This window comes from Podarcis tiliguerta (genome assembly GCF_965153285.1).
Source record: "Podarcis tiliguerta genome assembly, chromosome: 13".
In the NCBI taxonomy this organism is placed as follows: domain Eukaryota; kingdom Metazoa; phylum Chordata; class Lepidosauria; order Squamata; family Lacertidae; genus Podarcis; species Podarcis tiliguerta.
The window spans coordinates 2,047,361-2,074,584 of NC_139546.1; the positions used below are offsets into that span (position 1 = coordinate 2,047,361).

General features: G+C 43.7%; 1 protein-coding gene across 2 annotated transcripts in view; it reads right to left on the reverse strand.

Annotated features, from left to right (window-relative positions):
• Positions 1-1,892: 1,892 nt before the first annotated feature.
• DDC (dopa decarboxylase) overlaps positions 1,893-27,224 on the reverse strand; it is a 48,197-nt gene continuing 22,865 nt past the window's right edge. For both annotated transcript variants that reach the window (XM_083407818.1, XM_083407819.1), the window contains exons 7-15: positions 25,388-25,454; positions 22,473-22,567; positions 19,291-19,358; positions 18,408-18,484; positions 12,379-12,398; positions 12,038-12,136; positions 6,997-7,098; positions 5,493-6,314; positions 1,893-5,109 (exon numbers count right to left, since the gene is read on the reverse strand). In XM_083407818.1, coding sequence (XP_083263944.1) covers positions 6,108-6,314; positions 6,997-7,098; positions 12,038-12,136; positions 12,379-12,398; positions 18,408-18,484; positions 19,291-19,358; positions 22,473-22,567; positions 25,388-25,454 — 735 coding nt within the window. In that variant the 3' untranslated portion in view covers positions 1,893-5,109; positions 5,493-6,107. The remainder of the gene's footprint in view (positions 5,110-5,492; positions 6,315-6,996; positions 7,099-12,037; positions 12,137-12,378; positions 12,399-18,407; positions 18,485-19,290; positions 19,359-22,472; positions 22,568-25,387; positions 25,455-27,224) is intronic.

Below are 27,224 nucleotides of genomic sequence, written 5' to 3' on the forward strand. Positions count from 1 at the left end.
TGGGGCTACTGCTCTGCATGACATACAGAGAAATGGACAAAAGTATATTCCAACGAAAAGGGGGAAAGTTTGCCTTTCAACATTAAGTTCAGACTAGGGAAGAGGCAGTCAAAATGACCCCTTATTTGTCCACCATAATGTATTTGACAAATAATTCTGATATTTCAAATTACCGTAGCGTGCTCAGCTTGGGGCTGCCCTTGAAAAGTGCTCAGAAACTTCAACTGGCTCCCAGAGCGGCAATCCCATTGCTGACCAGGGCTGGCGAGAGGGAGCAGGCGACTCCCTGGCCAGGACAACTTGGGAGGGGCCTTTCTCGTGACCCCACCACCCTCCCAGGCACACTGGGGGGGGGCATGCAGGAGAGGGCCTTCTTGGTGGTGGCTGCTCCCAGGGAATTTTGGAACTGCTTCCCAAGAGAAGCGAGATGGGCTCCCTCTTTGTTTTCCTTCTGCCAGCAGGTGAAGACTTTCTGGTTTATAACGGGGAACTGACTGCTTTAAATGAGAGGGCTGGTGCTGTATATACACGCATATACACATATATATAGTTTTAATTCTTTCAGTGTTTAATTGCTCCCCCCCCCCATGTTTTTAGCTGTTGTTTTTAGCCGTCTTGAGTACCTATTAGGGAAAAAGGTGGGGAATGAATGAATGAATGAATGATGTGCAGTAAGCTCACAACTTACACACATTTAGTTGGTGTGCATTCAGCTTTACGTGCATGGCTAAAAATGTAAAATTAAATTTATATTAAATTAAAAGGGCTCTGGTTTCCAGGAAAAATGACTTTGGCAATCCCACCCATTGAACCTGATGTGTTTCCACTATACGTGAATCTGGCTTCGTATGTTATCTCTGGAACGTAACTCCTGCGTAAGTTGTGGGTTTCCTCAGTCCTAAAGTGAAGCTCCTGTTGGTCTCATACCATCTTTCTTCATAGACACACACAAAAGATTCCTTCCTTCTTTGTTCTGAAGATCGACCCACTTCCCCATTAGCCCCGGTGGGGCTGCAGGAACGGTGAACTTGCAAGCAGTGCCTTTTTTCTAAAAAATAATAATAATGTTTAGGGGTACTCTCATTTTCGTACTCATATTGAAATACTGCCCCTCAATGAGGCCAAACTTAGATTCACAAAATGTTTAGGGGTATGTGTACCCCTGCATCCCCCCCCCAAAAAAGCACTGTGTGCAAGCTACTACATCACAGCTGGGGTTAAATTCAGGCATGAAATAATTGGTCATTTCCAAAAGATCAACCACCAGTTTTATTCTCTGTTTCATGCTTTGCCATCTCCATGTTTGCAACAGGGTTTTTTTTGGGGGGGGGTTAAAAGTCCCCCAAGGGTGTCATATGCGTTATTTTACTGTATAACCCCAAAACTTGTTTATTCATAAATCCTATAAACTTCATTGGAAGTCAGGCTGCAACCCTACACTCGCTTCCAAAGGAGCAGACCCAAATGAATTCATTCATCTCAAGATCTCTCTTAGCATTTTGGAAGAGTTCTAGGCCACCCTCCATGACTGAGCAGAGGAGTCCACCCCCTTGGGGATTTCTAGCTTGCTGGACTCAATGCCCTCTGGGACACACACCACTCCCAGTAGCTCCTGCCCTGTCCTTCCTGTCGGGTTTGAGATTGCTGCTGGGCCTGACCACCCCCACCAAAGCAAGGGGCCCTCCTGTCGAAGGGGGAAATGGTTACAAAATTAGATCTAGAACCAACTTGAATGCAGATTTTCATTGGTGAGCAAAGCCATGGGCCAGTGTATCAGGGTCCCCTTTAATTTTATTTCCTCAGCTATGAGCCGGTGTATAATAGCACCCATTAATTTAAAAACTCCCAGCCAAAACCCATCAGAACATTGAAAGCAAGAATGAAGAGAGAAATGCAATCTTACAGCATCAGTTTTAATGCAGTCTGGTGTTTTGCCATACACTTTAGCAATACACAATATCATGCACAATAGCGGAATTAACATCTATTTTAAAATATATTAACCGATAAGGAACTGCGTATATATAATCTCTTGTACACAAATATTATTCTTGTACAAAATGAGTGAACACTGCAATACTAAATCATTTTTCCTCATCGTACTGTACCTTTGAGGTTTGATTTTCTGCTTAAGTGCATTTATGATATTACAAAATAACAGCTAACGATAAATAATTTCAGCAGCTTTGTGAGGTTTTGCTGAAAAGACACATTGGATCCTGGCTCAGTAAATCTATGAATGAGTGATTATAGGTGGAAAAATAGTGCCAGGCATGTCCAGACATACACATTTTACAATCAGTGGATAAGACAATATAAGCACAACAGTGCAGCACTTTCAACTATCCACTAAACGAGGTTGAATGCAAGAAGCCTTTGCCATATTACATCGCTATTGATCGGCTTGTCTCCTTTTCCCCCTGACAGGACTACTGTTACAGGTTTTCCCCTGCTCAGCTAGGCAGCTGCTGAATTTCTGCCTGTCAATGCAGCTATAAAACCTCAGGAGACCTGTCAGCAAAAAGAAATAAATAAAATAGCATTTTCTTAAATGGTGGGAACCAGCGGCAGCAATTTCACAGCGGAGTTCACTATAGCATCAGAGCAGAGAATTTTAGGCACCCAGAGCACACAGAAAACTTCAGAAACTTCACATTGCCTTGGCATAAAGCATAATCTACAGCTAATACTGTAAATCAATTATTTCCTTAATTTAGAACTAGAAAGGGAATTCAATGAGTTTCTGAATTCTTTCAGATACTGTATCAATTGCAGTTAAAGAAAATGCTCAATGTGTTTTATTGTTAAAACTCTGTTGGTATGTCAGTGGGGCAAAGAAGATGAGAAAGGACCTCAGAGAGATGAAACAGTTTATTCTTTTGTCTAGTAAATGTTCACAGGCAATTAATATTATCAGCCATGATAGATGGTGAAATCTGGAATGCCACAATAGCTCTAGGTTATTAAAGATCCATTTGTTGTACAAGTACTATTCTTTTACAATCTGGAGTATACAAATGTCTTTGGTAATGAAAATGTTCTCCCTTGAAATGCTTTTTCATTCATTTATTATGTTTCTAGCCTAGCTTCCCATCAAGGAGACATGCTCAGTTCTCTCCCACCCATTTCTGCACACGACACATTTCATCCTCACTGAGAAATAGTGACTGACCTTTGGGCACGTGGTTCGTGGCCAAGTGGGGCCTGGGAGATGAGCTTCCCTGCCCTCGTCCAACAGCCACACCTCAATGCCACTATATTGGCTATGGTGATTTCTTAACACCAGTACAGAAATGATAGTGGCGATGTAGCCAGACTTTGTGTCCATGTGTTAATGTTTCCGCTGTAAGACAGGGAGGTGAGGCACTATACAGATTTTAAAATGTAGCAAACCAAAATACCAATATTTAACAACTTGTATTAACCTAGAGATGGGAATTAGAACACAACAAAATGTTTGTTGTTTTTGCCTGAGATGCACTGCAGGCTTCCTGAACCTTCAGAGGGGATTCTGGGATGTGCTGTCAATCAAGCTCAGCTGGAAGAGCATGAGACTCTTAATCTCAAGGTTGTGGGTTCAAGCCCCACATGGGCTGGACTAGAGGACCCCCTTGCTCCTCTCCAATTCTACAGTTCGACAATTCTGTGAATCACTTGATCAACCATTTTGTTTGTATGCTGAGTTTCCACAGTTCAAACCATGCTCAAGGCAGCTTACAACATAAAAAACAACAACAGAACTACACACAGAATAAAAGTTGTCGTAAACAATAAATGAAGCATGAAAAAACCGAACAATTTCCACATAAATCATAAGATCCAAAATAAAGATCCAAAAAATAACATCAACATCAACAACAGCAACGCCCCCAACCAACACCCCCCCCCCCCCGCGCGCAGACCAGGTATCAAAGGCACAGGTGTACTGGTTTCTAATTATTAGAGTTTTGATGCATCTAGTGATAAAAACTTAAAAGCAAACTAACCCTATTTGTGTGTATTGCTTAGCTTAACTAGGGCCTACTTCTCAATGACATGGTAATCTTATTTCTGGGTTGTATAACTTCCAACTCTAGACAAAGTCTTACATGATTGAAAACTAATTATTTGCACATAGAAAATTAGATGCCAAAAGAACGGTTCTAAACTATTCGTATACTCGCCATGGGTGTGTGTACAGTTTTCTGTGTGGAAATAGCTTTTTGTATGACAGACTATTCAAAACAAGTTAGCCCCACGTGCAAGTCAGAGGAATACAGTCACAAACCAAGCTTGCCGGTTATTCAGAGTTAAGCACTGAAGAACTTGAGGTGGCCACTGGCAACTCCCCATGTACGCAGCGGTTGCATTGAGGCACCGTGTGCATCAGTGGGACACACGCAAGGCTGCCCCACTCCACCCCCGCCCTGTCCCTGTCCCGTGGTGCCGATAACAATGCATGTGCCAGCGGTCGTGTGCGTGCCAGTTGCGCACAAATGGAGAGATGCCTGTACCTACCCAGATACTGAATTGTGAATCAATACACACAAGCACATTTGAGAATTACAACAGCAATCCAGATCAATATTTCAATGAAATAAACTTGCTTCACTGTGATGTACTTAGAATCAGGGTGTTAGATATATCTGTGTTATTAATACTTTCTTAATTCGGATTTTGTACGTGTCATCAACAGCTTGCCCCATACTAGCAAAACTACCATAACGGCAAATACATTTTTCGACATGATCCCAAAGGACGTGTTTATCCAATAAATGTTCCTGTGATAACTAACTGTTAATTTGCACCAGGTTTTGTTCCTTTCACAAAACCAAGGAGGCTGTGGTGACTAGCAAACAAAGAAAAAAGACTGGATATTTCTTTCTTTTGGACCAAGAGACACAGCAAACATTCTGCCGTAAGCAGCAAGGATATGCCATGATGGGTGTGATTCAGGCACACAAGAGGAGCTGGGCAGGAATGCCTGTCCACTGAAACAAGGATTGCTCCTTCAGGGTAGCAACCTTGAAACAACCTAGGAAACTACGCGGGAATTCTCAACTCTGAAAATATCAAAAATAAAGTGAGTGATTCAATAGTCTGGAAAAGGGAACAATTAAGTGAGCTTCACTTAGGGGACCCAGGTGGCGCTGTGGGTAAAAGCCTCAGCGCCTAGGGCTTGCCGATCGAAAGGTCGGCGGTTCGAATCCCTGCGGCGGGGTGCGCTCCCGTCGTTCGGTCCCAGCGCCTGCCAACCTAGCAGTTCGAAAGCACCCTTGGGTGCAAGTAGATAAATAGGGACCGCTTACTGGCGGGAAGGTAAACGGCATTTCCGTGTGCTGCGCTGGCTCGCCAGATGCAGCTTTGTCACGCTGGCCACGTGACCCGGAAGTGTCTCCGGACAACGCTGGCCCCCGGCCTCTTGAGTGAGATGGGCGCACAACCCTAGAGTCTGTCAAGACTGGCCCGTACGGGCAGGGGTACCTTTACCTTTACCTTTAAGTGAGCTTCACAAACCCCCAAAAAGTTTTCCATATATTTTTGATTTTCAATCTGAACAGTATCAGCTATGATACCATTTCTATTCCTTACTACCTCCTCTCATACCCTTCACAAAATGATTGTTTATGGGGATTTTAAAAAAACAACTAAGATTTTAATCTTGTCTGCCTTCCTGCGTACTGATTCCACCTGCCACAAGCTAAGGGGGTGGCTTAGAAGTGTGGGGCCCACACGCTTTTAGACCAAATGCATAGAGGGAAGGTTTGTGAGAAATTATTATTAGCCACGATTCCTAAATGGAACTGCCATGTACAGAACCAGTAGATCCGTCTGCATTCCAGACGCTGGCAACAAACCACAGGAGGCGGCTGTCAGTGTTGTGCTTGAGAAGCCTCACAGGCATCTGGTTGGGGCTCTTGGACACAGAATGCTGGACCATAAGGAACTTGGACTGATCCAGCAAAGCAGTGCTTAGTGTTTTTATCTACATACTTCCTGGATTTGGGTTATAGCAGCACAGTTTGATTATGGTAGTTTTGCATGTATCAGTCATGCCAGAAGCGAAATAATTCATCACTACGGTTTGTCCTTCCTAATTCCTTAAATCTTCAAGTGAATTTTAGCCATTAATCTTGCTGCTTCTGTGCTTTTAGAAGTTCCCCTGCCAACTTCGTAATGTGCTTCCAGGCAAACTGAACATGGGCAGACTCCACTGTGCGGGCGCAAACTGCAAAACGCAGCACAAATTTCCCTCTCAGGTTACAGGGAACAAGATGAATCTTCCTGGAATCGTTTATGTTTCTAAGTAGTGCTTCATTCAGTTCATTAGTACCCTAGAATAAAGATAAAACAAGCAAGAGTGGTCATTAACATCACACTCTCATTCTGGTGGCTCTGCCAGGACCATCTTAGGTGGGCAACCTTCAGCCTGCAGATACATGACTCAATCTGGAGTAAGCCACACCCACATTTATTTATTTTTAGCAACATTTATATACCGCTTATGCAGACAAAAGTCCCCTAAGCAGTTTACAAAAGGCAACCTAAAATATTCATTAAAAGTACAAAATATAAACACACATTAAAAACAAGTTTACCTATATAATCAGCCATTTAAAAACATTTATACTTACTAAAATCCCATGTTAAAATTGCATGCTAAAATTACATTCCAGGGTAGGCTTAATGTTCATTCTGCTTTTCACAGCAGAGTGACCCAATTTGAAGGTCCCAAACTTAATTACAGATCAGACCTCTTCATCAGGTAATGCAGTTTCCAGATTTTGCAGTGCAGTTTTGGTGCACAAAATGTATACAAAAACCACATGTTTTATGGTTTAAATGCATTGAAAATATGTGTCTGGGGGGCGGGGGGGGGAGGAGGAAGGCATACAAAAATGTGTCTTACAGTAGTGTCATCACCAGAAAGTAGTACTGGGAGATTGTGGCTTTTGAAATTTGAGGCCTCTAAATCGCAACAAATAATATAAGAGCTGTAAATTACTGCAAGTTTACCTTTAGTCGGAAGCACACCAGTCCCAAAATGACATCAGCACAGATCTCAAATCGCTCATCCTGCAACACCAAGTCCTTAAATTCATGTGCCAGCTTAACATGCTAAAATGATAATGAAAAGTTATAAAACAAAATCCATCAAAAGAAGCAGAAGAACCAAAAAACTGACGTTGTTTCTGTGAGATAACCAACTTCATATAACCAACATGCTTAAGTCTCATGAATGCATGAAGGTGATTGAGCGGGTGGTTGCTGAACAAATCCAGGCATGCCTGGAGGATGTGAACCATTTGGATCCCTTCCAGTCAGGATTCAGGCCTCATCACGGGACTGAAACTGCCTTGGTCGCACTGGTTGATGATCTCCGGCGGGCTAGGGACAAAGGTGAGAGCTGTTTCCTAGTTCTGCTGGATCTCTCAGTGGCGTTTGATACCATCAACCTTAACATCCTTCTGGACCGTCTTGAGGGGCTGGGAGCTGGGGGCACTGTCATACAGTGGTTCCGCTCCTTCCTCCTGGGCCGTGTTCAGAAAGTGGTGGTGGGGGATGAGTGTTCAGACCCCTAGGCTCTCACTTGTGGGGTGCCTCAGGGTTCTGTCCTCTCCCCCATGCTTTTCAACATCTACATGCAGCTGCTGGGAGAGATCATCAGGGGTTTTTTGCTGGGTGTTCATCAGTATGCGGATGATACCCAGCTCTACCTCTCTTTCAAATCAGAACCAGTGAAGGCGGTGAAGGTCCTGTGTGAGTGTCTGGAGGAGGTTGGCAGCAAACAGAATCCTGGCAAGACAGAAGTACTGTTTTTGGGGGACAGGGGGCGGGTGGGTGTGGAGGACTCCCTGGTTCTGAATGGGGCAACTGTGCCCCTGAAGGACAGGTGCACAGCCTGGGAGTCATTTTGGACTCACAGCTGTCCATGGAGGCGCAGGTCAAATCTGTGTCCAGGGCAGCTGTTTATCAGCTCCATCTGGTACGCAGGCTGAGACCCTCCCTGCCCGTGGATTGTCTCGCCAGAGTGGTGCATGCTCTGGTTATCTCCCGCTTGGACTACTGCCATGCGCTCTATGTGGGGCTACCTTTGAAGGTGACCCGGAAACTACAACTAATCCAGAATGTGGCAGCTAGACTGGTGACCGGGAGTGGCTGCCAAGACCATATTACACCAGTCCTGAAAGACCTACATTGGCTCCCAATACGTTAGAGCAGTTTGTCGTTTCCGAGCACAATTCAAAGTGTTGGTGCTGACCTTTCAAGCCCTAAATGGCCTTGGCCCAGTATGCCTGAAGGAGCATCTCCACTACCATCATTCTGCCCGGACACTGATATCCAGCGCCGAGGGCCTTCTGGCGGTTCCCTCACTGCGAGAAGCCAAGTTACAGGGAACCAGGCAGTGGGCCTTCTCGGTAGTGGTGCCCGCCCTGTGGAACGCCCTCCCATCAGATGTCAAGGAAAGAAACAACTATCTGACTTTTGGATTCACGTAGGTAGCCGTGTTGGTCTGACGCAGTCAAAATATTTCTTTTAAAAAAATTGTCCGGTAGCACACTAAGTTTGTTCTCAGCTTGTACCCAGAACGAACTTAATTGGTCTCTAAGGTGCTACTGGACTGACTATTTATTTATTTATTTATTTATATATATATATCTATCTATCTGACTTTTAGAAGACATCTGAAGGCAGCCCTGTTTAGAGAAGTTTTTAATGTTTGACGTTTTATTGTGTTTTTAATATTCTGTTGGAAGCTGCCCAGAGTGGCTGGGGAGACCCGTCTGGATGGGTGGGGTATAAAATTATTCTTATTCTTATTCTTATTCTGGAGTTAATACCATAGAGTAAGCTGCCTGCCAGGCTTAGCTAAGTCGCTCCCCCACACCTTGGGAGGAAGCCTATTATTGTACTTCAGTCTACCTGAGAAGTATAACATGTGAGGTCTGAGCTGGTTGCACCAATCTCAGACCGCATGCCTCTAACAAGCCTCTCTTGAGTTCCTATAACAATAATTTAGGAACTTTCACCACTTTGGAGCTAAACTAAGTTTTACTGCCTATGCAACTTTTTCTGAATGCTGTGTGGAAAAGTACATGAACATGACCTTCGAAGAGTTTGTAAGTAAACCACTTTTAACTTACCAAATGTGTATACTTTTTCTATGTTAGGTGAAGAAGGAAACTTTGGAAGGAACTTAGGAAAGTATATTTTAAAAGTCCAAGAGCCTATACTTCAGGTTTTACTTTGCTGCATATTTTGTGATTTTAAATCTCTCTCACTTGCCCCAAACTTGGATTTTAGCATCCAGGAATTCTCCTTTTGTGCCTATGTGTTTCCTTGCCACCAACTTTTTCTAGCTATCTAATCCTATCCCCACCCTCCAGTAAGGCTTTAAGATTATTTTCTTGAATGTTGCTGAGGGATGCCAAAAAAATGCCTCTTGGACTGTATGTGGGCCATGGGCTGCTAGACACATTTTTAGAAGAATCGCATCTGCAGAAGTCTTTGCACAGACTCTGTCACACAAGAATGCATCCTTGGAAGCAGTAGCTACAATGTCACGATATGGAAACAGGGTCTCACTTTTCACAGGAAGATTTCAGTGGAATCTGTTGAGGACTGAATATGGAAATGTCTACAAGATACAAAACTAATTGTCTTCTCTCTCTCTCTCTCTCTCTCTCTCTCTCTCTCTCTCTCTCTGTGTGTGTGTGTGTGTGTGTACAGTGCTTTTTTTCTTAAAAAAAGTTTAGGAGTACTCTCATTTTGACTCAAGAAAATCACGACTTTATAGTTCAAATCAGGGGAAGTACATACAGTAAATGGACAAAAGTACAAAGATTCACAAAATGTTTAGGGGTATGTGTCCCCCTGCGTACCTCCAGAAACAAAGCACTCGTGTGTGTGTGTGTGTGTGTGTGTGTGTGTGTGTGTTGTGAATATATTCTGTACTATGTGGTTATTAGTATGTTCCTGCATTGCAGGGGTTGGACTAGATAATCCTCAGAGTCCCTTCCAAACTCTACAATTCTCTGATTCTATGTTGTTTAGCAAGTTCATGTGTTGAAGGTCAGTTCTCACTCAGTGTGGCAACCTTTTCACTATATTTAATTTGTTCCAGAAAGTTAGAACTGATAGACTAATCTGGAGCACGGTATCAACTGGGTGTGGGGGGGGGGATTCCAAATTGCTCCTCAAAACCTCAAATGGCCTCTGCATAGCTTTTATGTTATTAAACTACAAAGGAAAAACTAGATTAAAATGTGGGACTTTTCTTGCATTAGAGCAGCTGTTCTACAGGAAAATAATAGTTCGCTTAAGTTTTAAATTGTAAATCTATTATAATTACAGTATTAATCTATATAACAAGTAGTACTTAATAAAACCACTGGGAGGCGCCAAGAGCTTTGGCTCTTACAATGCTGAAATGAAGTTCTTCCTCTGCAGCTGCAACAAGGTACTTTACAATCCAGACCTGTGTAGATTTACTCAGAGGCCAGTCCTGTTTTCTTCAGCGGGATCTAATTTCTAAGCCTATGAACACAGATGTTGCCTTTAAAAAGTATTGCCACTTACAAATTAAATATCAAAACTGCTGAAAAGTTTGCTGTGTGTGGGCCCTTCAGAATCATTCCTGGGGTTTTTTTGTTTTTATTTTAATAGGAATTTTGTGGACCTGCTCCGCGCCTGCAGGTCCCTTACATCAGGCCTCGAAGAGCAGGGCCCAGACCCCAAAAACTGGGTCTGCGGAGGAGGCCCAAAGACCATAGCAGTGCAAGAAATGGAGGCCGCCTCGGCCGTAAGACCGTAGCTGGAAGAGACGGCAGCGAGGACTCAAGTCTGCTGCTCCAGAGAAGCGGACACGGAGCAATGGATCCAAACTACAAGAAAGAAGATTCCACCTAAACATTAGGAAGAACTTCCTGACAGTAAGAGCTGTTTGACAGTGGAATTTGCTGCCAAGGAGTGTGGTGGAGTCTCCTTCTTTGGAGGTCTTTAAGCAGAGGCTTGACAACCATATGTCAGGAGTGCTCTGATGGTGTTTCCTGCTTGGCAGGGGGTTGGACTCGATGGCCCTTGTGGTCTCTTCCAACTCTATGATTCTATGATTCTATTCTATGATTCTAAGTCTGGCCGCTCCTGCTCCCTCTCCTGTGAGGGCCCTGGCAGACTGTAGTTTTAAATTGTTTGAACTGCTGTAATTGTTTTTAACTTGAGTGGGTGGGTGTTGTTTAGTCTGAAGAATGTGCATCGGGGGCAACTGCTGTAGTTCAGGGCAGGGGGAGATGGGGGGCAGGCCAGGTAAGGGGCTGTTGTTGAATGCCCGGTTGGCTTGGAGTAAGACCTCTCTCATCCTTGACCTCACTGAGACCTGGTGGGTGAACAGAGTGGGGCTGGTCTCACCCAGCTGTACCCACCTGGGTACTCAGTGTGGCATCAGGGCAGACTTGAGGGCCTGGGAGGTGGAATCATTGTGGTCCACAGAAATTCTCTCTCTCTCTCTCTCTCTCTCTCTCTCTCTCTCTCTCTCTCTCCCTCCCTCCCTCCCTCTCCAGTCTCTCTCTCCAGTTGGGGGTGGAATCTAGAGTCTGTGTTCCTGGCATTGGGCAATCAGGATGGGCAAGGGATTCTGCTGGCTTACTGCTCCCTTGCTGCCCAGCAGTCTCCCTGCCTGAGGTGACAGAGCTGGTCTCAGTGTTGTGGTGTTGGGGACTCCCAGACTGTTGGTTCTGGGGGACTTCAGCAGGATGAAGAGGAACCGTTAGTGAGCTCTCTTTGGGTTCTCTCAGTCAACCAGCTACAAATCCACCTCACAGTTATCTCACCTAGTCCATATTGTGCCTGCTTTTCCAGAAGATCATGGGGGACTTTGTCAAAAGCCTTATGGAAATCAAGATACATTACATCTACAACATCCCCCTGATCCACCAACCTTGTACATCGATCAAAAAAGGAGAAATGAGATTCGAAAAAAGCCTGTGTTCATCTGTAAAGCTCCCTCTCCTCTTTTCTTGCCCTTTGAGTATTCAGTGGTAAAATAAAATGCATTCACCTTGCGGATATACTCTTGCAGTCCTTTCACTCCATACATCCGAAACACAAACCACATCTTCAAGGAACGGAACCGACGACCTAAGGGGATCTGCCAGTGCTAGAGGAGAGATCAAATAAGATTATTTTTGATACAGAACAGAATCTGCACCAGAAGAAACTGCCCAAACTTTACAGATTTCATAGTAGAATGCTCAAGAAGCCAAATATGGTGGCCGATCCCAGAGTTCTTAAGGGTCAGCACACAGATAGGTGGATAATGAACATCGCTTTTCTCTCCTGAAGCATTCCAGCACAAGTGAGAAATGAAAATATTGTGATGAAATAATGTTCTGTACTTACCCTATAATCTGTAATAAGTCCTGTATGTTGGTGGGGAGAAAAACATATAATGTAATATTATATAAACACACATTCACAACTACAATGTCATATTATGATACTGTGGGAAGTCAAATCCTTGAAACCTCTCAGCAGAGAGTGATTGTGGCGTCCAACTTCTGTAACAATATAAATATATTGCAGGGCACCCGTCCCCCCCCTCCACGAACCTAGAATTCAGGGGGGGGGGTGGAACTGCCAGGCCACCGGCCACCCGTGGGGTCTCCCCACCTGCCTTCTTCCTCCCAATGCTGCAATTAGGCTTTTTAAAAATGTCCCTTTCCCACGCTGGATGTGATGTAAAGAAAACCATTGTGGGAGGGGGGTCACAGCTGTGATCCCCTACTGAAAATGCCCCCAGCTCTGTGGTTAGGCTTGGGGGGGGGAGAAACCCCTACTTGGCTCCATAAGGCAGGGGGGAAACTAACTTTATTTCACCCGGGTCAAAGGCCCAGTGTGGCACAAGCATTTGCACACACACACACACACACACACACACACACAGGCTGGGAGCCTCAATGACACCCCCTCTGGAGGCTTCACCCGGGGCAAAAAAATACTGGCTAGCCCTCCCCCCCCCCAAAAAAAAAATAGCTATGACTTTGCATTAGGGGATTTTCTCAAATCTAAGTTTGGGAGGAGTCATGTTGGGGGAAGAACACTTACAGATGAGGTTAAGCTCTCCCTTTCCAGCTCTCACTCCCCCTACCAAAAAACCCCCCCACCCCCTACTGCCTTTAGGCTTAAAAACAAACAAACCGCTTATTGGCTCAAAGATTATCTTTAAAGCCTAATAGCAGCAAGGGACTCAAGGCGGTTTACAGATAAAAATAAGAACAGCTAAAAACAAAGGGAATAAATAACCATTTGAAACATTTAGACATCGATAGAAGTAAAACTGTGTGTGTATATGGTATACAGGATTGGATTGATAGATCTCAATGAAGCAGAACTCCAGATAAGCAGCAGAAAAAAACATGTTTTTCTATCTCACTGGTGATGTCAATTTAATGGTTGCAGGGCTTGAGCAAATGTCTGAAGCAACTGGGGATGGATAACTAATTCCATGTTGCCGTAACAGGCCATGTGCCTAATGAGCTACTAGCAACCTCTCAGAAGCAAGCGTAATGCCACCAGCTATTAGCCCTTGTCACCATGATTATAAGCCTCACTCGCACAGCTCTATGCAGCCCAGATGAGCGCAATTAAGGCTGCACATGGGGCATTTATCATACAGCACAAAGGCGAATCCCCCCCTCGCTGCCACCCGACTGCCATCCTTTGGCTGCCAGGAAGTCAAAAACAATCCCTGATTCGAGAATGCAAATTGACACAAAATTACAGCATCAGACAAAATATGGATTTTCCCCTCCAGTACAGAGTTGCTTGGCAATTATGGAAGTACACCGTACAAGCAGACAGACAAAAAAGCAACAACAAATCCACCCCACTTTGGTTTACCTTCTGGGCAATGGCTTTCATTATGTCAACTATGCCAGCTGTAGCCCTCCAACTGTACCTAGAATTCGATTAGGCTCCTGTTGCCACTTCAAAGAAGCTTTCCTGGTTTTGTGTTACTTTCCCAGCAAAGAGTGCTTTCAAAAGAAGCTGTTATGGAAGAGGCGGGGATCAACTGGGAAATGGGAGGGTCTATTCCAGAAGCTCAGGGTTTGTTCCAAAAACAGAAAACATCACCCCATAAACTATGAACCCCCAAATTTGGGATCCCCCCTAGCCAGTGCCAAACGGTTGCAGTTGGATCCCAAATTTGGGGATTTGTAGTTAAATATGAACCCTGTGTTTAATGTATCATTTGCTCAGTTTGTGGGGCGCGGCAAAATGAGGGGTTTCCCCTGCAAAATGCTGCAAAAAACTGCAAAACTTTGACACAGGTTTGGAGATAATCCCAAATTTGGGGGTTCTTAATTAATTTTTCCTATAAAACATATTTATTGCATGGCTACTGGTCCATCTGGCTCCATAGTGTATTTTTATAGGACCAGTAAGTGCTCAGGGCACTTTCTGTAAACCAAGATGGTGCTTGCTTTAAGGAACATGCAGTCTAAATTTAGGCAAAAAAGGGGAGCAAGAGAGGAAGTGAGAGAGAAAGGCCAGCAAAAGAAGTGGGAGGAACTGCAAGTGCGAAGCCTTCATTTCAGCTTAAGAGGAGAACTAAGAGGCTAGTCAAATGTCTCTGTCAGGACTGAAGAATATCTATTTTAAGCTTTATGGTGCAAAGAAAATGAATAAACTGTAAATGGCAGGTACTAAAAAGCATTAAGCACAATTCTGAAAATTTTACATGAAAGAAGGGAAAGGCAAGACATTTTACAAAAATAGATTGACATGAGGTGGACTTTGAGGTGGGGAAGAAATTTGATTATTTTTGCATGTGAAGCTCAATTTATCAAATCTACACATTCCAAAGCAATGTAAGAACCAAAACAGAGCCATCCTTCAAAATTAAGAGAAATTCGCACAAAAACACAAAGGTTTGCTTTCCAGACACTTGACCATCTTGGTCGCCCTCCTTTGCACACCCTTCCAGCTTGTCAATATCCTTCTTAAAGACAATAAATGTTGTAAACTTCAGAATCATGTCCAGCAATGAGACGGCCAGTCCTTCCTCTCACTCCAGAAAGCCTACAGCTGTTCTGTGTCATCCACACTTAGAGGGTCCACCAAAAACCCCAAAGTGAGTTGAATCCAGCTCCTATATTTAAATAATGTAAATGACACACCTTATTATAATTATTGCCAAGCACTGGACAGAAAAAGGCAAATATACTTTAGATTAGCCTTTGGCAGTGAAGCAGAAGGGATACTATCCGTTATCATATGGGGGAAGCTAAGCAGCCGTGCTTTGAGGCTGTGCTCTGGTGCTGGGCTTTTTAACATTTTCATTAAGACCTGTTAAGAGGAAATTAACCATCAAATTGCAGGTGATTTGGTTATTCAAGACAACTAATAGCTGGTTCTCTGAGAGCCTGCGCAATAAATGCCCTGCTGCACAGATAACAATCAATGAAATGGCTGGTCAGCTTATCAAGTGAGCTCAACCTGGAACAGACTGGTTTCCGTTTCGCATGGCCTACTTAGTTTTTACTGGAACCTCCAAACCCCCATAGTCCTCTGAACCTAATTCAAATTTACAAGGTGCAGACTTGAAACCCCAGAACCGTCAAGTCATAACTAATCTATACTAGGATCTTAAATTTTCATTCCCACTTAAGAACATCAGAAGAACCTTTGAGAGCCCAGCGTTCATGTCGGCTGCTTCTACAGCAATCCTTTTCTTTGGAGTTGTGATCTTTTGTCTGCTCAGTTTTTATGAAGAACCCAGTTGATGTCACTTTCCTCTTCTTACATTCCAGAGGGTTTTGCGCTATCCTCCTGTGTTTTTCATGCCTAATATAAAGCAATTCTTTGTATGAAAATTCAGCACCAGCCTGTGTGTGGTCAGGAGAACACGAGTGAAACTCTGAAAGGCTTCTTGTGTCCTGAATTCAGCACTTCTTGTTTCATTGCTTCCTGATCAGTTTGATCAAATGATTAGTAACTAATGGCCTTCAAGTAATTACCCTTCAAGTAGCCATTTTTAATTTCCCCAGTGTTAGCTTCTGTTCCCAGAGGGGGAGGATTAATTCCCAGTTTCCTTTCATTATTGCCATTATTATTACTCCATTTGTTTCATAGTAAAATGAGACTACTTCACAACTAAAAAATGAAACTACTTCACAACTAAGAAATTACCAGTGGGAATTAGCTATTAAAGCCTCTCCCCTGTAAATAAGTAACAAGTAAAGTTGTTGGGTAATATGACAACTTATTGTTACAAAAGATGGGTGCCACACCCACTCCATCAAGCGATAGCAAGATTCCAGGGGGTTCCAGGCAATCACCCAGCATCTGTGTTCCTTTGGAGAATTGAGACACGGCAGAGACTGTCTTAGCTTTAAGAAATATGGTTTATTCACCTATTTACACCTTCGGTCTGCATGGAGGGAGTCCAGACCTTACGGCATGGTCATTTCAAGAGGGGCTTGTCCCCACAGCAGTACAACCCTGGAGTCCAAGGCATTTCTCCCAGTAATCTCTGCAGCCAACCTGCCCAAGATGGATCTAAGGCTGGATCTACACTGATCTGTAAAAACGCTATTAAGGGCTATTTTAAAAGAACGTTATATAGCTCTCAATGCAATTTCCCATTGCCAATGCGTTGCTGCTCTACAGCACCCTCTGGAATTACATTTTTTAATGCATTTTTAATGTTATAACCAACCAGTGTAGATTCACACTGGTCTTTTTTTTCTTCCTCCTCCTTCTTCTTCCCAGCAACCCTTGCTCAAGACTCTCCGTTTCCTGTTATCTCAAACACACGCACACACACCATCACCTTGGCAACATCTGTCTCCCCAGGCCAAAGGATTCTTCTCAGATGGTCTGTCAACACCTTTTGTCATGTTAACAGATTTGCTCTTTTCTAGGCCAGCCAGGCTGGTTTGCCAGCCAGGGATTCCTTATCTGACACAGTTCTGCAGCTTGTACTTTCATCCATATTCCAAGTAACCCAAATCCTACCATTTATTAATTTATAAGGTTTAGGAAGGGTACCCCCAAATCTATAACAATATTAAGTGTTTGAGTGGAGTCCTCATTTTAATCCTGCTTCCAGCTGAGTTCAGAAAAGCCACACTTTAGCAGCACTAAAGGGTTCTAGGATGAAAGGAACCTTGCAAGAATCCCAGGCACAGGCAAACAGGAGCTGCTCCACTAGTGTCTCAGGGTCTACCTTCTGCCCGTCCCTGAGCTGAAATGCTTCAAGAAAGATGTTGGAAACATCACTGCTGGCTCATTCTAGCCATCACTGAAATGGACTGAAGCTGTTGTGAAGGCAATAGACTTGTTCATGGGGGAGCAAAAATATGAGGCCTACTGTAAACAGATAAGGACATTAGCAGGATTATTGTAATAACCTGCAGTTTCATAAGAGTATATATTTAAAGTAGATAAATAAAAGAATAAGTTAAGTTAGAATATGCAGGAAATGTAAAAAAAAAATAAAAAATTAAGGAACCACAGAAAGAGGAGGAAGGAAGTCAAGTTTTGAACAGTTAGGATGATTATTAAACTATGTGAAATGTATATAAATGAAAATCATAAATCATAAATAAAACAAAAATAAAATATGAGGCCTACTGTTCCTCATTGCTATCCTGGCAATTGTTCCTCACCTAGCAACAGGAGCTGCATGCGCAGTACCTCACCCCAACAAGATTTCCCCCCTACTTTCTGTTGTGCAATCACTCACCACCTGGGCAGGGGGCTGATTCCAGGCTTCATTCTCTCAACAACAGGCAATCAAACCTGACCGGAACAATGAGCAATTGGGCAATTGAGCTGCCTGGCTGCTCAAGAGAGTCCTACAGTTTGCAACAAAACATATCCCCCTGTAATGTACTCTCAGAATCAAAATATTCATCGCTTCACTTCTTCCTTAACATACTCTATCCACCCTTTTATGCACCGCAAACATCTTCTGCATTCTTTTCAAAAGTGGCAGTGGTCATTTTAATCCTCATTATTGACTGAACACAAAATCAGAGAGTTGTTCCCCTCCTTTGTCCATTTCTTTGGACACTTGTAAAATCAGGCAATTTTCTGAACTCATGTAAACTTGATTTACATACTTGGCTAACACATGTTTTGAAGAAAAGATGGAAAACTCCAGTGGAGTAGCGTGGGGGGTGCAGGGGGGGGCCGGCCGCACCAGGCGCAACATCTGGGGGGGGACGCTCGCACTCGCAGCGCTAAAATCCACGGGTTAGGGGGGCGCAAATTACTTGCCTTGCCCCGGGTGCTGACAACCCATGCTACGCCACTGGGAAACTCTTACCATTTTGAAATACTGTGCTGAAAGTATCTAAACTGAAACAAACTTTGACAGCCAAAAACTATTTTCAAGTTAGGGAAAAGATAAAACACTTTACCTGATTCTTGATGGTCATGCTTCAGATAAACAGGATCTATTTTAAAGGCACAGGTTAAATCTGTTCTCTTCTTCACCCTGAAAAAATATTGACTTTGGATTATTTACCATTGCATTACCAGCTACTTCTGTCATGAGTAAAATATATAAAAGCTTTGATTGCAGATTAAAATTTGACCCCTCATTAATTTATGTGAAATGGAAGGGCCCAATTCATATGCAAGTCATGCAGACACCAGATGCTTTGTTCTTGTGTCGGATTTGATTAACGTAGAATTTAACCTAATGAAACATCATTTTTTCAACTACTTTGTATCTGCAACTAGCATATACTTTTCCTAGATTTCCTTTCAAATTCATTTCAAGTGTAATAAACCTTGGTAGCACAATGCCCCACAATATGTACGCTGCCCCTAAGTAATTTCATTAAACTAATAGCACTAACATCACTGCCACCACATTTCTTCAAAAGAACTTAAAAACTGTCTTGGAAGAAACAGAGACGAGGAATAGCTATGTAAATGCTATACATCTGAAGCACATTCAAAGCAAGTTATTTCCCTCAGAGAATTCTGGGCACTGTAGTTTACCTCTCACAGAGTCACAATTCCAAGCAACCCTAAACAAACTCCAGTCCTAGAATTATTTGAGAGGAAGATGTGTTTAGAATGTGTTTTAGAGGAGCAGTGCATTCACAGCCCTGGTCCACACATCACATTACATTGTGATGTTAATCAGGAGTAAGAAATGGGATCTGGCTGAACCTCTTAGCTTAGTTACTTTGATTATCTGCAGGATATCTTATGGCTTGAGCCAAAGGTTTGTTCATTAAATAATGCTTTAAGATTACATGCAAACTCTTCATTTTTGCACTTCATGCTTACCACATGGTAGAACAGTCAAAGTTTACTAAGAGCCATTTGTGTGGGTTGAAGTTAAACGAATCTGCAAACTGAAAGGATTAAAAAAAAACCCATCAGGAAAATGATTACAACCACCAGGTCAATATTTCTAACTTGACAGCCTTGACAGATTTCCCAGTGTGTCTGTGAGGTGCTTTCATCAATTATTGGAATATTTAGAGAATTCTGGTGAAATTCAACAGTAGCATTCACAGACGGGGATTTTGAAGAACAACTCCCTTATTAAGAGGTTTTGGTTGATGGGTTGGTGAAGCCCTCTTCATATTCTGAAGGTTTTATTTATGATTCTATTCATCAATTTCAAAGTACAATACAATCACTTCTTATGTGCATTTAACTTGTGGAATTCCAACCTTGCACAATATACTTCATATGCATCAAAGCCGAGATCTAGGGGAGAAGCTTAAGAAATTAGGAATTCGCTCTGCACTTCTGGATTTGGGGAACAGCCATGGAGAAAAATGGTTGAAATTGCACAAGTTGAAAGTTTTCCCAGTGCAGAGAGAGATTTTAAGCTCTGTGCACCGGTTCTGGGATGCTCTCGCAAGATCTCTCAAGGGCATCCGAGTTCCCCTGAGATCTCGTGATCACCCCCAAGCTTCCAGAGCCAGCATTTTATGCAGGCTTTGCCTGACAAGAAAAACAGAGAGCTTAAAAGTCCTTACTGTGCCAAGAAAAGCCAGGCAAAAAGAGCTTTTCAGGTCTCTGCCTTGCTTGGGGGCAAGGCCTGCTCAGCCTGCAGGCTCCAGGGCTGAGTATACATGTTTTCATGTTATCCCACACTTCAATGCATTCTGTAGCGCCATGCACCAGATTAGGCTGAATCCTGAACCAAATCAGGCCAATCTGTGGGGATCCGGGTTTTGCCTGACTTAGGTGGAGACAATCCTGGATCACCTCAGGTTGGGTCACGGCACCCAGAATGATCTGGGGCTGTCAGGGGCCAGGGGGCAAGGAGAGCAGGCCCTGGGCAGGAAGGAAGCAAGCTTGTGCTGGAAGCAAAAGCAGCAGCACTTTCCAAGATGAAATCCTCCACTCGCCCCACCTCTTCCTCTCCCTTCCCACTTTTGTCACCCTCCTGATCTCAAGTCCCCTAACAACACTGCTGCAATTGGGTCAGAAGAAAAGGGTGCTCCGATGTGCCCCTGCCACCATCGCCTGCATCCCTGCCACCCGCTCCAGTCTCTGGCTGCCAGCCGCAGGGTCCCTCCTGCCTTGGTGAGCCACCAGGACCAACAGAGTTGCAGCTCTCTCTCTCTCTCCCCCCCCCCCCAACCTCAAGGATTTCCACATGTAGCAAAGGAAGCTGAAAGAAACTATCCATTCTGCAAAGTTAACAAATAGTAATGCAGGTTGATTTTGTGGTTTCTGAAAGTATATGAAGAAACAAATGGTACGGTGCTTTGCAACACCAGGATATCTCTGTTTTAGCCAATTGCAGCCCAGTGGCATCAGCGTCTCCATTTGCATACAGGCCTTTTGTGAGCAAGCAGTATTGTGGGGGGGGGGGGAGGGAGGCCATATGGCTAGAGGGAGGGCATCTATTTAGACTTGTTGAATGGTTGCCACACTGACGCTTGAAACACCATGGAAGTGATGATTCATTTCCTTCAGGAGCCAGTGAAACCTGCACAGGAAATTAGAGCAAGCTTTGCTGATAAAAACGAGAAAGGAGGCTGCTTTATTGGCTAGGCCTTTTTTGCTTCTTTTCATTTATTAGCTCTTACACACGGGCATTATTTAGGTACATTCAGCAAACAGTAATATTTTCTCCCCTTTAATGTCAAGGAAGACCAGGAGTTTATCTGGCAGTCTGGAAAGAGACTCAGGAAATTGCATTGCCCTTATCTAAGGATGCACATGAAAAGCAGCCCAGCATTACTGAAAAAATGAAAAGTCACCTATCATTTATACAGTACGTGAAACAGAATGTCCTTTGGTGATTCTGCACATACTATTCAGTTTCCCCATTCTGCATTTGGAATGTATTCTCCTGTGGTTTTCAAAACAGATGCAGATGAGGAAAGCGGTCACTAAATGATCATGTTGTTTCAGATAATTGTTTGAAAATATTTCCATAGCTACTCAGGGTGGAAAGGCAACCTTCCCCATCTCCCTTCTTCCAAGCAGAGGGAGGTTCAGAGGAGAGAGTCCAGCAAGAGGCCAGGGAAAGTCTTCCTTTGCTTTTCTGCCAGTCTCTTTATTTGAAACAATTGTAGTGGTAGCTAAGAAGCGGCAGGCAGTGATAGCAAAAAGGCAGAATAAGCGTCAGCAACTGAGTTCAACAGGCTCAGAGCTGACAACGGCGGCTTCTTCTACCCAAGCCAGTAATCCAGCCGCTGTCGCAAATCAATCAATGTCTGTTTCACACACTTTTCCTTTACTTCTCAGCCCTCCTCTCATTTTGCGCCCCCCCCCATCTGTTAAAATGTAGTTTGCAAGCTCTTTGGCTCCCTTGCAGGTGCCATGTGTAGCTTAACAGCAATAGGGACTGCACGCACCCTCTACAAATTGTACTTCTAGGAGATATTCCAGAGCCCCTATGCAACTGACCAGGACCACGTCTAAAGGAGCCTTTGGAAATTTTAATTTGTTTCTTCCAGCTTTAAGAAGAGCATCAGCTGCAGCTGAGAGGTTGTTGGACTTGGTGTGAATGTTTGCCCCCCACCCCCCACCCGCTTCCCTGTTCACCCTCCAAGGTTACCAGGTGTTAACACAACGATATAATGTTTGAATAGGGTGTAGATACACAAAATCCAATATGCTTAGACCTCAAATAACGAAGCTGATCCACAAGTTTTATCTGGAAGACTGATTGCATAATTCAGGTGTGTGTACTCTGGACTTTACCAATATGCTCATAAAGGGAAAGGGAAAGGACCCCAAGGTACTGGCAGAACAGGTGCACCAGGGCAGGAAGGTGTGATCTTAACTGCCCGCCATACATAGAGGCCGGGAGGCAGAATGCCAGGGTATTTTTAGCTGCATAAGGAAGAGAAAAATACGGAAGCAAAACCTTGCCAAGCCACCCATTCTTCCACTGCATCAGACATGTGCATGAAGATAAAAGTTGTAAAATCAGGTTATTAGCAGCTAATGATTCTGCCTGGATTTCATTTTGAGTTTTCATTACTATTGCTTACCTCCACTCCATTGAGAAGGTGGCGGAATTCGGGGCAGATGAATGAGCTGCCAGCATAGGCTGCATCAACATGCATCCAAATATTCTCCTCATTACCTAGAAGGTGGGGAATCGTAGGAACAATTTTTAATAACCCACCTAACTGAACAATCAGTAATGAGGGTAGGGCTGGGTTGCAGGTTTCTAAATGTCATTTTTTAAAAAGTATTTCTGCATAATGCAGCTAATCTAAAATGCTGCAATGTTCTAAAGGAGACATGCTAATTCTAGAGGGTGATCAAAATGGTTAGGATGTGCAGCCACAAGGCAGCAGTGAGCACAGAGTCATCTTGCGACAAAAGCTTATGCCACCAAAGATTCATGGACTAATTTTTAAGGTGCCACAAAATTCTAATCTTTTTCTGCAACAGAATATCCATATTAAAAAGTCGGGGGAGGGACCAGTCTTGTTATAAAATAAATATTTTTCCTGTGTTTTTCCAAGTTTGTTTTTAGTCTGTAAGTGGCTTTGAAGGCCTTATGTGGAAATGTGGCCTATAAGCAGAGCTACCCTAACACTTTACACATTTTCAGAGTAGATATGTGATCCTGTGACAGGATGGGAGAAGACACAGACTTCAGATTCTTACTTTATTGATTTATGTTAAAGTTACAGAATCCCAAAGTGGAGGAATACTGTTGGGATAGGGCAGTCTTGCTGATGCTTGCTTCTTCTTCTTTCTTTTTTTAAAAAAGTTTTATGAATGGTAAATTGTGGAGATATTTATGCCTTTAAAGCATAAATATATTTTAAGAACCTAATTAAGACACAGAAGAGCTCAGAAATGATGCTCCCCGCGACTTTACATATCCAAGGCAACAGCCAGTGGCTGCTTCTTCATTGGCGCACAACTCTCTCCTAGATAACAATAAATGGGCTGTCACAGAATCGTAGAGTTGGAAGGGACTATGTGGATAGGTCATATTTTTCCAGACACAATATATATTGCATATCCAGGGCTGGGAAAATGTAAGTCTCCCTGCAACAGGGAGTACAAGACTGAGGAAAATGTTTAAACTGTTCACTGTACATGGGCAGTGATGGAGAAGAGGGGAAACTATGGAAAGGTTGTGTGAATCTGAACTTCCGATCTGGTTTATCCCTGCAGATCATGGCAGGAGTATAAGACTGACATAACTACAGGCACCATCCATGCAGGGCCAGGGGGCCCAGGCAACCACAAATGTTCAATGAAGGGGCAGGGGGCCCCCAAAAAATCTACGCAGTGACACGAACACACGGCAGGGCGTGCCAACGTCACTCACACCCACTACAGTGACAGCAGCATGGCCTGGGACCCCTCTGTCATGGGGGCGAGGCAGCGCACCGGGACATAACTAATATGGCATGAGACTCTCCATGATGAAACTTTGGTGACTCTGGAACTTCCAGGCCCCTAAAAGGCACTCAGGCATATCCTGAATTCACACACGCCTGACCTAAAGATTAACACCTGCAAATTTAGTTATCAAATGCAGGATACTCAACTCCTCAAAGGTGATTTGAAGGCAGGTAGCAGACAAAGATGGCCAGATTCAAATAATGGCTCACTGTCACACGTCCTTCACCCTTTATTAAGCAAACTGGATGGCCAGTTTTAACATTTTCTCACTATTCTGGAAGGAAATTATGGAAATTGTAGAAATCACTCAGTTCACAGTCCCCTCCCCACTGGCATGCCTTGGCAAAAAGGTACAGTATTTAAAAAACCTTTAGATTCAAAGGCTAGTGAGCTCTCCTGGCTCCAACACGACAGAACTGACCCAGCACTGGCCAGGACTCGGCACACATCTGTTTAGCTTTAAGGACAGGTATACTTCGTAATAAAGTTATATACTTTATAAGGGATGCGGGTGGTGCTGTGGGTTAAACCACAGAGCCTAGGGCTTGCCGATCAGAAGGTCGGCGGTTCGAATCCCCATGACAGGGTGAGCTCCTGTTGCTCGGTCCCAGCTCCTGCCAACCTAGCAGTTCAAAAGCACGTCAAAGTGCAAGTAGATAAATAGGTACCGCTCCGGCAGGAAGATAAACGGCATTTCCATGCGCTGCTCTGGTTCGCCGGAAGCGGCTTAGTCATGCTGGCCACATGACCCGGAAGCTGTACGCCGGCTCCCTCGGCCAATAAAGTGAGATGAGCACCGCAACCCTAGAGTCAGCCACGACTGGACCTAATGGTCAGGGGTCTTTTTACCTTTATACTTTGTTTCCCCACCCCTTTCCACTTCTTGTGGGGGTTTATGGCAAAATTGCCATGCCCATGTTTCTGCAGGCATTTTGGAATAGTTAGGGGATCTTTTACTCTTTAATCAAGGTGTGTATGTATTGTAAAATTTGCTACCTGTTTAGATTATAACTTGGCTGTCTGAAGCAGCATTTATATATATTTTGTCACTCCTATCTCACAGAATAAACCAAGCTTTTTTAGTCCTCTGTGGGAGAGCTTCTCATGGGCATAAGATTAAGGGTTAACATGCATCCATAGCAAGCACAAGTCATAACTGCAGCAAAATAAACCTCTAAACCTCTCAGCAGTATGTATATGAACATACATGAGTGTTGGCTGTGCACCTGTGAATCCAGGTACACACTTGCAATAGAACAGGAAGGAGCTAACTCAGGGATGTTTTTCAGAGAAGAGGCAGGTCTCCAGGGTAATGGTTTCATTCTGCTCCCAGATGGAACAGGTTTGACAACATACTAAATTAAAACAAACCCTGTTTATTTGTTTGTTTGTTTAACTAAACGATATGAGCACATCTCACTGAAAGTACTGTATTTAATGATGTGACAAGTGAAATTTATTGGAATTTAAATGGTAGCTCATTTATAGCAATATTTTTCCAACTCTGAGACAAAATAAATAATTGTTGACTTACAAATAGGACCCAGTTCTGACAGTTTGTCAAAGGAGCAGCATGTTGTCGTTCCAAGTGTTGCACAAAACTACGGGACCAAAAACAAAAAGCAACAACAACAAAATAAATCTAATTGAAGGAGAGAATCAGCCATCAGCAAACCAAAACCAAAACTTTCAGCATTCTTTGGGAAGGTACAAGATTAGCTACATAGAACTAATACAAACTAATTTCATGCAGCATTTCCCAATACAAAATCTGAGGATCTTGTGTGCGTGTGTGTGCGTGTGCATGCGCAATTGTGCATGTTTGGGAGTAGTGGTGGTATTTTCAGCTAAAACAAGTCCAGACTGGCTCCACATTAAGTATAAGTTCAGCTAATATGGGTCCAGTTTTGTGAAATTCAAAAGAACTATTGGAACATGTACCATGACCCAGATCTCTGAAGCTCTGCCCCTTTCCCCAGGTCAAGAAAGCTTTGCTTTGGACCTCTTAAGAAAGCTGAGATGGGATCTGGGATCTGGAGGTTCCACTCCTTCCAGGCTCTCTGCCAGAACCCAATCCAGGCAGGTGCTTCCATGTCCCTCCCCCTCTTCCCAGGTTGTGGAGATCTGCTGGACATTTCTGCTCCCCCTGGTCTTCCTTGTCGGCTGAAAGCATCCAAAATGCTAAGTGAAAGGTGAATGCTCACAAGGGCCATAGCATTCCCAGATATAACTCTGTGACATCATTCACCTTCTGCCAGAGGTCATGATGTCATTTGGGGCAGTTTTGGCAGCTGTGAACTATCTCAGCTGTTAGAGCACCTGAGCAGCAGGTCTGTCCTGTTGTGCCGCTGTCTGCCTCAGAGTTAGTCCATCTGTAACACTTTTTGTCTTAGATACAAATCTACATAAGATGCATCATTAACATAAGAAACACCTCCCTGCCTTGTATAATTGATCCACCAAGTGCAAGTACAGGCAGCCCCCGTTCACACGCATTCAGTCTGTTCGCGACCATATATACGCACATTGCACCCAGAAACATCATAAACACATCACTGAAACGTCACTATTTAAACTTTAAAAGACAGTGTTGTGTGTAATTTTTGTAGGAAGGGAACAAATGAAAGGGTTAAACAACCCAGACTCTTCCTTTCGCATAGCTCGCTAAATGGGAAGGAGAATCTAATTCCCACATTCCTCTGAGGAGGCTCCCAACTGGGGCCGGGCTGAAACCTGACATTCAATGAACTATTTTTATTGCTTTTCATAGAATCATAGAATCATAGAGTTGGAAGAGACCACAAGGGCCATCGAGTCCAACCCCCTGCCAAGCAGGAAACACCATCAGAGCACTCCTGACATATGGTTGTCAAGCCTCTGCTTAAAGACCTCCAAAGAAGGAGACTCCACCACACTCCTTGGCAGCAAATTCCACTGTCGAACAGCTCTTACTGTCAGGAAGTTCTTCCTAATGTTTAGGTGGAATCTTCTTTCTTGTAGTTTGGATCCATTGCTCCGTGTCCGCTTCTCTGGAGCAGCAGAAAACAACCTTTCTCCCTCCTCTATGTGACATCATTTCATATATTTGAACATGGCTATCATATCACCCCTTAACCTCCTCTTCTCCAGGCTAAACATGCCCAGCTCCCTTAGCCGTTCCTCATGCTCCCTTTTATGCTCCCTTAGATTTTATGGGTTTATGGTTTTATTTTTGCATAAAACTCAAAGCTGCCCAGAGAACCTTAGTTATCACAGGGCCAAGAGGGAGGGCAGAGGAAGGAGAAGTTGCATTTTCTTCTCCCTCCCGCTACCAAGAGCAAAGGGGGCGCATTATGTGGGGTGCTGCTTTGCAAGTGGTTTTCCTGTAGGGA